Here is an 11,231-nt window from a genome sequence, read left to right on the forward strand (position 1 = left end):
GGCCAATAAAGAAGCTTGTTAATGGTGTCAAGTTGGAAATTGAACTGATTCGCCATAAAATATTTGATTAATTCAAAAACTTAGAAGAAGTTCCACATACTAATGACAAAGGAGTGAGGACATATTCAAAATTATTTGATAAAAATTAGAGGGTGTTTATTTTTTTATCTTTTTGTTGAAAGTAATTTTAAATTTTAAGTTATTTGTTTTTCTACTTTTTTTATTATTTATTATAAACTTTTTGTCCAATAAAAAAAACATGTGAATTCTTCTTAACTTTTTAATACTTAATAAAAATCAAATATTACAAAAAAAAATGATTTAATACTTAACACTATTAAGCATTAAAGTTTCATTTGGAATTAAAGTAAAAAAACAACCACCACCTTAATTTTGGAATCTGATTCAAAAAACAATGAAAAAGAAATTTCACGAGAATCGTAACAATAGCTCTGTTACAAACCTTCCTTGCTTTACCAACTAAGGGAAAGCATTTTTGCCTTCATTTTTGCTTAGATTTGGAATGAAGCTTCCTTTCTTGTTCCAAAAGGTTGTTTTTCCCCAAAGAGGAGGACAAAAAAAACCTAACAAGTTGTGATCTCATGCTTTCTACTTAATATATAGCATTCAATATAGTTGATTTTTGTGATGAAAAAGTAGTTGATCGAATATTTTCTTTTATCATATACATAGTGATGTATATTTACACGAGTATTCAAAACAAGCACATCGGTCATATATAGCTTGTTGGATCCTGTTGTTTCTGACTGGAAATCATCACCATGAATTGCAAAATATCTGCTTGATCAGAGCAACTTTGCGAAATGGGTTCCTGTATATGGCAGCAACTTGACTTGTGGGTCTACAAGTGAGTGTTACCTTCTTCTCCAACACGTTCACTTCCACCGACTCCATCTCCGCTGTAAAATGAGAAATTAATAGACATATTCACCACTTCTTGCTCATCAAAGATGAAAAAGGTAAATGGAAAGCTTGACTGGAAAGCCGTGATTTTGTGTCCAAGTAATGGGGATCAACTTATATGTGGATCCAAATGAATGCGGGCCATCATGGTAGATGGGATCTTATGACAAGGCATGTGTGGACCCTTCATGAATCATGATATGAGAACTACAAAAATGTTGGTGTAAGGTCTGGGTAGAATAAACTTCATTGAAGAACTACTTCCAAGGAGACTATTATGGAGCTTTTTTAGGGGAAAATAAAAATTATGCTCCAACTTGAAGCAATTCTCAATTGAAGTGAGTACCTGAGTGCTGGGCGGGCTAACTAGTAAATCACAATGACCCACTATCAGGAAGAAAGCAAATGGACTACTTTTTGGTTGGGAGAGAATGATTCCTTACAGAACTTATCCAATTTGTGTGACCACTTTTCTCACTAGTACTTCCACTACTGCTCTACCTCCTCTGAAAGCTCAAGTGCTTCCAGAGATACCCAGGAGAATTGAGGCAGAACACTTCCTTAAAAGGACACAAGCAAAACTCACCATTCATTCTTGAAATTATAGCAGCTATTCTCTTTTGGCATTCAACACACTGAAAATCTGCAGAGATGACAACTTCCTGGATCTGTACCAAATCATTCATATAAAATGTCATGATAAAGAAGCATAAACCAGAACAACACCAACATCAGACATGAGAGAGAGAGAAAGAGTATACTAACAAGAGGCATAGTTAAGGATTCAACAGAGGCAAGGGTAGTTCGATGAATCTGTGAGCTCCTTGACCTTTTGAACCCAATTATAGGAAGCTCCTTCTTGACCCCATTCACAACCGCCATGGCTTTGCTTTGTGATCATTCAGACATAAGCAACAGGGGGGCTTTATAAAGGATACAAGGTGGATCCGTGTTTGAGAGAGAAGGATGGAGGAAGAAAAGGATCTAAGAGCAGCTCCTACTGAACTGACAGAGCAATCCCATCTCTTTTAGAGATGTCTGGAGTTGTTGGAAAACAACAAGATGCAAGATACATGGAACATGTTAAAACAATAAAACAGCATAGCATAGTGAAAAAGGCCGCGGGCTGAGTTGACAGAGATGCTTTATTCACCCGGGCAGCCCCACATAATTTCTGTTCCATTTTTTCATTATACAAAATTATTGCTTATGGGTTCCGTAGAAGACCAAACTCTTCTTACTGCTTACTAGTTCCAATAATCAATCATTTTACCCTGAGAGCTTGGGCAGCAGCTGCCCAAACAGCCAACCCAAGCTTAGCTCATGTAAAAAAGCACTTCTCAAATTTTGTGGTCTTTGCAAGTGGCTGCTAGCTAGTATGAAAGCTCTCAAGTAGGTTCACTTCTACTTGGTGGAAGATGGGGATAGAAAATTGAAAATTCAACACTCCGGCTCTGGTTAGGTGTACCCAAGCTCTAAGTCCTATGTGACGGCTAAGAAGCCTAGGCCTATCTCTTACCTCAACGACTTTCAATTAATTAATTATCTAATGCTTCACTGCTTTACAGTTGCCATTTGTATAGACTTGGTGTATAATATTATAATATAGATCCACACTGTTAGTCTATACGTCTTATCCAGAGAAACCACCGAGTCAAATTGCAATTGGAGATTGAGATCAACACGGCAAACCACCTGTATAGCATAGCATAAGATTTACCCACGAATCAATAAAGTTTTCTGGGTCATGCTTATCGTAGGAATCGAGTGATTATAATATTTGTCTTTATGGTCTAAGTGTTACATATTGTAAACATTGGAGATGTATAATGACAAGGAAACCGAACTTGTATTCCTTAGTATTGCTTATTATACATATTTGAAATGAAAATTAAAAATAAATTAATTAATTAAAATTGTAGCGTGCATCCCCACCAACTCTTTCTGGCTGGTCCAATCCTCCCCCCGTAGAAGAGACAAACGAATATCCTAAACATGAAGTGCGAAGACAAACAATTAAAAATTAATCCACAACATAAAAAAATTTGGCCCAAGTCAAATTCCTTATTAACATAAGAGAAAGATATACAGATTACATAGAGCAGCAATATTCCTGCAAGCACTCAATGTGAGAGAAACTGGCCTGTGACTCCTATAACAGGGAAAAGAAAATTAGAGCTCTAGAAGGTTATTCTACTGCACTCAAAACTGCCGCCAATGATTGAAATGGCACCATCGGACGCTCAGGCTAGTGTTATATATTGATACAAGGGGGAAAAGCACTGGGATGCTGATGCCATTACTCCTCAAATGATCGTTCCCCTCGTGGACAAGATTAGTCAGGTGCTGAACCATGAACAAAGCCGCATCAAGTTGATGCACTTAAAAAAAGGGAAAATGCCACTATATAAGAATGAACATTAATTTTCCATAACTAATTGAGGGCAATTACTCCATATCTGCAACTTGTCACCTAGACATAACCAAGTTTGTTAGAGGCGGCACAACGGAAGAACTAAACAGGGAATCCCCCACATACTTGCAGTTCTCACAATCAACTTTCAAGGATTTGGGAATAAAAAATCTATCACAAGCATGAGATCCCATAATTTCTGAGGCGCTTTTACTGGTATTAACATTGACGTGTAGCTTCTGAACAGAGCCTCCACTCACCCGTCTTCTCTTCCTTGATGTCTTCCACTTCAACTGGGATAGCGTATCATCCTTCAAAAGATCTGGAACGAATCCCAAGCCTTTTAATTTATCATTTCCTGAGTCCAACTGAGAGTTTACACATCCACCTTCATCCTTCTTTGACCATCCAATATCACATATTGCAGTTTGTGCTAGTTTGCCATCGGAAGACTTACTAACAACATGCTTTGATTCTCTCCCAGATAATATTGAGGTCACAAGATCTGGCCTCTCCTTCATATGCTTCCAACTGTTTTCATACCATTCCTCAGAATGTCTCAAGTCACTGCGACCAAAGACTAATTCTTGCTTTTCTCCTGCAAAAAAATATAGAAGTTTCAAGATATGCACAACTCGTTGATTTCCATTCTGCATTAACATGGCATTTAATATTTGAAAGGGATATCTTTTCAAACCTGGGAAATAAACATGGATCCTGTCTTCAGATTCTTTCTGAACTACAATTCCTTCCCACCAACCATCATGCCACCATGCATCCACAACAGAGCCAACATCAAAAGCCCATGACACTCTGCCTTTGTTAGAACCAGGGGGTGGTGGGCGAATAGTTGTCCTCCCACAAATCCGAAGACCCGATTCATCAGGAACTGCGACCCTAGATGCTAAAATCCATTCCTAAAAACAGAATAAAATATTTAATAAGATATAGAAAGGAAGTGGACTATGCTGATATAACAACAATATTAGAAAAGAGACAGTTTCATTTATTTTATAAATAGAAGATTATAATAACACTTGATGATTACCTCTAGATTGCTAGTTTCATCAGCCGCATCCATAATATCTTGATACCGAACCTTCACTTTACATCTGTGCTTCTTGATGATCAAAGCTCTAAGCCAACAGCCTCTAATGCCACTGTCCTGAGAGAGCACTTCAACTTGTGAGCCTATTGCCAAAAACTGCGGAAGCTTTTGTATAATAGCCTCTTTTCTATGTATAAAAGGGACAGCGGAGCCATCTTTTAGAGCGCATGTTTCAGGTTCATTTCTGTAATCAATCAAACTGTTACTGATATTTTGAAAATTTGCACGAGATGTATCAACTGACTCTTCTTTGTTAGTCAATTGCAAGCATGCATCAGCATCTTCTGACCGGCAATGCCTCTTGTTGGGTCTGCTCCCTGAAGCGTCATTGAGGTTTCCTTCAACGCCAACATCATCTGATGACTGAGATCTTACATCAGGCATTAGAGTAGAAGTGTACATATATCTGAGTATCTCCTGTTTCCAGTAACCTTTCACCTGTGTTATGTCAAAGGGCTTGACCTCATCATTATCAAACTGTTTGTGGCAAACAAATGGTTCCAACTGAGTATGTGTAGCCTCATTCAGAAATTTCTCAAAATGCTGGGGACCAAGGACAGTTGCCAATCCATCTATGCATTCAATGCTGAGATCTTGATGACAAAGAGAAAAGAAAATCTCTCTGTCATTAAAATTGAGAGGCAAAACAATACCAACCTCATCAATTTTATGAAACCATCGTACCACAACCATCCTGTTGCCTCTAGAGTCCTCATACATATCTTCCAAGTAAGCAACAAGACGCTTATCCTCTTCAGCCAGTACATACACAAAGTCATGAACCTGAAAGGATATAAACAAATGGTGGCACACATCAAGAAAAGAGTTCAGTCACGATAGGAACATAAGGGGCAAAAACAGAACATACATATGCTACTAAAGTTGTATTAGATTAGAAGCACTAAAGAGATTATATCAGAAAAATAATCAGAAAAGGAACTCACTGAGATTTTAATTCCATTACGGCGAAAGGACTGATAATGGTTCCGTCTTTTCCTGCACGTCCATGGAGATCCCAACCACAAAAATTCTTTGGTAAAATGACCCAACCTTTGTAACTGAATGTCCTGAAAGGAATAGATAAAAACATGAATAAAGATATAAATCTCAATTATATCAATAAACAGTTTTTGCCAAAACTTGAATAAGACAGTAAAGGTAAGAAGCAGTAAGTTCTATTATTCACACCTTAAGGCTGTCAATATATGCATCTTTATTATTTTGTGATGGACCAGTTGGTTGGGGTGTCTTGGGAAGAGATAAATCTGAAATTTTAACAAATGGATTGAGTTATCACAGAATAGAAACAAAATAAACAGTGCAGCATCAGAATATAATAAAAAAAAAAAAATAGTAGATCTACATATACATAAAACCAGGAGAGAAATATGTAAATACTTCACCAAAAGAAATCCAACAACACCAAAGAATTTTTAAAAATAAATAAATAAATACATACATACATAGATGAGGAATGCACAAAGACAAACAGGGAGTTTAAGATGCAGGTTGGAAAACACTTTTAAGAAAAAAGAATCAAAAGAAGATATATTCAAGGAATGAAAACGAAAATTGGCCATGGAATATAGGACATATAGATCTTAACCTAGAATTGAGGGCATATGGATTCCGATGCTCTCAACCAGCTCTTTAAAATTGAATTAATATTCCTGCAGCCCAGACCATTGTCAGTTCTCAATAACATGAACACCAGATATACAATGAAGAATAACTCATAATGTTGGAAGAAGGTTGGAAGGCTAAGAATTGCAAAAGTGAAGGAAAGAGACTCAAATCCTTCCTTCCAGCTTATTAGGGAAAAAGGGGCTGGCCCAAAAGACAGAGACCAGAGGAAACTCGTTTTTATCATTAGATGACCAAAAAATCTGAAGCAATCTTATTTTTAGGGATTTCAAGCAATTAAATCAAAATTCAAACAAAAGCATAGAATTTTGTATCATAAGAAAAACATAACGAATAAATGCCGCAAATATAAAAAATTGAGAGTTGTATCCTTTGAAACCAGAAAAAGAACAGAAGATTGAAAATTTATAAAATGAAACATGTTAATCTGTTTTCCTCAATATCAAACAGGAGGGCCAGGGGAGCCGCAAAGGAGAAGAAAAAACAGACAGAAAGTATTGCTTCTGGCCCAATGGGAAAACAAATCCATCTTCCTAGGAGTAAAATCTACAAAAGGATGAACCACGAAAACTGTACGTCTACACGGCGAACCATAAAGAACCACTGCCCTGCCCTTCAAAGATGGTATTAACAATGCCCAATAGCCTGTCCGGATCTGTAAACCCTAATTATCATAAACGAGATTTACTCCGTAAACAAGGATTAGGATCGCTGAATAGCTCGATTGAAGAGCATGAAAGAAACGCAGGATTTATCAAACCTCCGGTTTGTTTAATTGAGAAGCGTAGATCTTGTAAATACCAACGGAAGTTCCAAAGGGAAATGAAAAAAATTTGCAACAACTCATTAAAATTTAGGAGATAACACCAGCCTCTGTAGATAAACTTCATTAAGACCACTCAGATCTACCAAAAACTCTTATTCAGAGAAACGCCTTCCTCAAAATACAATCCCAAAATGTTGTAGAACAAATAACAAAAATTCCCCTTCGCGTCAGAATTTTTTTTTTTAAAAAAAAAAAAAAATTTAAAGAGCAAAATTTCTTCAAGCAAAACGGTGCACACACCTTGAACTAGGGAGTTCAACCAATCAATCACCTCTCTTCGAGACCGCAGCTTCACCAAAGAGGAAGATGGCGCAATCGAAATAAGAGATCGATTTCGAATCGCGTAATGATAGGACATGTGCCTCAAACTCTTTTCTTTGCCTATCACAGCCAGATCCGAAGAGCCGTCCTTTCTCTTCAAATAATAATGAACTTCTCTTCTTCCTCTGTCGCTGGACACGAATACCTCCTCCCACCTCACGAACGCAGAAGAATTCGTCGACGACGGCGATGTCGCCGCCGGCCTCTCCATCTCCTCTGAGGAACCGCTAATTCAACCTCAATCGCAGAGAAATCACAAGCCCTAGAATCTCCCTCCTCTTTCTCTCCAGACGCCTTACCTCCCTGTCTCCTCTCTCTTTCTCTCTCCACAATGAGAATGAGGGAAAGGGAGTTTTGAATGGCTTTTTGAAATTCAGGAAAGCTAGGGTTTCGAGATGGCGAGATACAGATCAACGGCCGTGATTACGTTGGTGGAGATAACACGAAGGAAAGTCGTAGGAAATTGCGGGAATTACTAAGGCGGTTTTGTTTTACCGGAAATACCCCTGCAATTTGCGTGAATTACTGATCGCTTATCCATCACATGTCGTATAACGTTTTTGTAAACGACGATCAACAAGTTGCGCGACAAGTGGACCCCGTAATTTCCGGTGTTCAAAATGCAGAACACTCGCTTCCTCTCCTCGCCAGCTGTCATCGTTAAAATTTTTTCCCAATCTTCTCCTTTTCTTCTTTTGACTACGACCGCATTTATGCTACTCCTCTCCCCGCTCTGTTTGTTTTCCCGTTTTGCTTTTTGAAAATTTTGGAATTAATCACAATGAGTACAGATTAATTCCAAAATCCTGTAATTTAAGTCATATGAAAGGATTTTCATTCCGTGATGGTTTGGTCTATAGAACATGTATTTCACGAAAATTTGGTAGAATCCAAACTTTACTAAGATTTTAATTAACCTTGATTAAAAATTATTAAAGAGTCATCGAGCCAAGATTCAGTATTTCTTATATGTATTTTTGACTGCTCCCTAGTTGGCCAAACTTTGACTTTAAACAATAAGTTTAGTTGAATTGGGCATCTATCGACATATTTTCCAAAGTGTGGAGAAACGAAGGATTTTTCAGCCCTAGTCAAATTTTAACGGCTAGCCCATTAGTACTTATCACATGATTATAGCTTATCTTTTAATTAAATTTGATCATATCATAAAGATAATTTAATCGAAAAAAATTCTTTAAATGATTTGATAAATCTTCCCATAACTGGGCACCTTAGTTTACATCTCATATTTCAATTTTCTTGCCTTTGATCTCCGAATCCTTTCGTCCAGATATTTCTATTTTTAATATATTATTCTTAATATTTTAACATATTTAAAATATTTCATAACGTCAAATATTTTTATTTCTTTATTTGAAAAAAATTCCCATTGGAGTTGATCCATGATAGAACGGGACAGTGGCTGGTCCAGTGTTGGCATTTTTGGATCCGCAACGCAATAATGAAGGGAAAAAGGTTCATAGGGTCAGACAAAGATGCCACGTGTGAAACTGAGCTGCACCTGCATCACAAATTTGACAGCGTCAAAGCAGGGTAGCCTCTCCGTAAAAAAATAATAAAATATTTATTAAATCGAATTAAAAAAAAAACAAAAAACAGAAAAAGGAAACGGAAGCATCGAGAATAAAGGTGAGAGAGGGTGACGTAATCCATAGGAAACGGATCCAAAAGACAGCTAAGCCGGCCCCAAATGGGGCCTCTTTTCTGAGGGCGGGAGAGTGCTCCACGGAATCTTTTTTTTTTATTATTATTATTTCTCCTCTGCCCAAATCTCTCCGGTTGGCTCGTTCAAATCTAACCTCAACTTCCCCCGGTTTTCACCGGTTACAGCTATTACCTATAATCGTCTTTTCCTTTTCCTCACTTTTAAATTTATCAGCCCCACCATTGCAAGGGAAACGATCCGTTATTAAAACGCCTATTTTATTGAAACGGATTTAAATAAAAAATTATTAAAACCAATCGTACTAGAAAATTGAAAAAAAAAAAAAAAAATGGTGATTGGAACTTTGCTAACGTATATTTGATTAATAAAAGAGAAAACTTCATTAAGCACTTATAACAAAATACGTTTAATAAATTTTAAACTATCTGTTATATTTTTATCCCATCAGTCTTTTTTTTTTTTTAAATAAAATTTATAAAATTAAGTTAATTTTAATTCATTTATTTTGTTTATTTTAGACAAAAAAATTTATTGTTAATTTCTTGATATAAACTTTATTTAATATATTTGTGGGTGACGGAGATTTTGAATCTACTCTGTCCATGGGATCTTTTGGGGTCTTCTTATTGTCATTTTTCTTTTGAAATTTATTTTTATTAATTTACTTCTTAATATTATATTTTTTTAGGAAAAGTGGATTTAGAGTAATTGACTTAAAAAATAATCTTAATTTGTATAAATCAGTTTTATTTTTGTTATAAAATAATGCTTTTATTTATCACATTAACAACATCGAATCGATAATTTTTTTAATGTGCAAACTAATTTAATATATATAAAAAGTAAAAATATAATCAAAACTAAGAAAACTTTAAAACTGAAAAATATAAAAATAAAATATAAACTTTCACTTCATTAAACACATATTAATAGAAAATATAGATATTAAAAATGAGTGAAAATACATGTCAATATTTTGTTTATTTAATTTTTAAGTTTTTTTTATTTTATTCATATTTAATTTTTATTGTATTTTTAATTTTTAAATTTATTATTTTATTGTTGACGTCAATTAACAAAATTTTATTTAATTTTATAAAAAAAAAAAAAGTTAAGAAGATGAATGGGTTTAGATAATACAAATAATTATTAAAATATTTTATTTATAATTTAAAAAGACTTTTCAAAATGATTTCATCTTATATGATATAATAAAAATTTTATAATATATTTATTTGTAATATATTTTTATCAAATTAAAATAATAAATTAATTTTTTGATAATTTTATTTAATATTATCAAATAAAGAAATATTTAAATAATTAATTAATTTTAATTACTTAAATTTTGAAATGACATCATACGCTTTTTTTTTTTTTTTTTTTTACTTATAGGAGAATCCAGTATTTTTTTCTACTTATATAAATACAACAAATTATAATTCCATACTAGAGGCCTTTGACACTTTGTTTAAAATTATAAGTATTTTTTTCTACTTAAATGTTTAGTTTTATTAAACACTATTTCAATAAATTTTATGAATTATGTTAAGTATTTATTGAAAATCTGTACATTAACATTTTGTTTATAATACGTGGACGTTGTGTTTGAAATTCAAGATCTTTAAAGCATTGAAGAGCCGGGTCTGTCCTTTTGAATAACAAGGTGACGTGGCAGATGTGACCCAATTCAACAACTTTATGTGTGACTTGGGCCTCTGCACGTGTATTTTAATATGTTTAAAATTTTTAAATGCCGATTTATTGTATTTTATATTAGTTTTTTTCTTGTGGATGGATACATTGAACCGTGCAAATGTAAACAAGCCTCGTCTTCCTTAAATTCACCACATGTCTAGCTTTAGTGCCTGGCGACTACTCCAATTCGACCAAAATTATACGAGTTGTTTATTTTAGGAAAAAAAAAGGCTAATTCCAAACTTTAAAAACGTGTCTACCAAAAAGAGAAAGGAAAGTTTTGAATGTAGGCACTATTTTTTAGATTTATTTTTGGGAAACATGTAGATCTAAATAAAAAATAAATAATGAATAAATATATTCCGTTACAATTAAAGGCATAAAATAAATTTTATTTTATATGAAAAGAGCTAATAAAATATATTCATAGAAATAACTAAGAAAATATTAGTTTTGATGAATATATTCGATAAGTTGATTTTAAAGATATATAAAAAAAAATATGGAGGAATATTTTGTAACAAAATATCGATAAAAATAAAATGAATTAAAACAAATAAAAATATTAAAAAACTGCATAAATGATAAAATAAGTAACAATATATATTGA

General features: G+C 34.1%; 2 protein-coding genes across 5 annotated transcripts; both read right to left on the reverse strand.

Moving 5' to 3' along the window:
* Positions 1–606: 606 nt before the first annotated feature.
* Positions 607–2,034, reverse strand: LOC100266408 (uncharacterized). Its single transcript, XM_002282224.4, has 3 exons — positions 1,690–2,034; positions 1,511–1,592; positions 607–920 (listed from the first exon to the last, which is right to left on the reverse strand). Exons 1-3 carry the CDS (start codon positions 1,804–1,806, stop codon positions 778–780), a joined length of 342 nt encoding a protein of 113 aa, XP_002282260.1. The 5' UTR covers positions 1,807–2,034; the 3' UTR covers positions 607–777.
* Positions 2,035–2,960: 926 nt separating this feature from the next.
* Positions 2,961–7,664, reverse strand: LOC100242253 (uncharacterized). Of its 4 annotated transcripts, none has more exons than XM_010649468.3 (6): positions 7,156–7,664; positions 5,634–5,710; positions 5,390–5,512; positions 4,386–5,228; positions 4,035–4,254; positions 2,961–3,935 (listed from the first exon to the last, which is right to left on the reverse strand). In XM_010649468.3, the coding sequence occupies exons 1-6, from the start codon at positions 7,445–7,447 to the stop codon at positions 3,394–3,396; spliced, it is 2,097 nt and encodes a 698-aa protein (XP_010647770.1). In that variant the 5' UTR covers positions 7,448–7,664; the 3' UTR covers positions 2,961–3,393. The 4 variants fall into 4 exon arrangements, with proteins under 4 accessions (XP_010647770.1, XP_059594003.1, XP_002279093.2 ...); XM_059738020.1 differs by lacking the exon at positions 7,156–7,664 and adding an exon at positions 6,052–6,121; XM_002279057.5 differs by having other exon boundaries at positions 2,961–4,254.
* Between the last annotated feature and the right edge of the window lie 3,567 nt (positions 7,665–11,231).

The sequence above is a fragment of the Vitis vinifera genome, chromosome 1, assembly GCF_030704535.1.
Source record: "Vitis vinifera cultivar Pinot Noir 40024 chromosome 1, ASM3070453v1".
NCBI lineage: Eukaryota > Viridiplantae > Streptophyta > Magnoliopsida > Vitales > Vitaceae > Vitis > Vitis vinifera.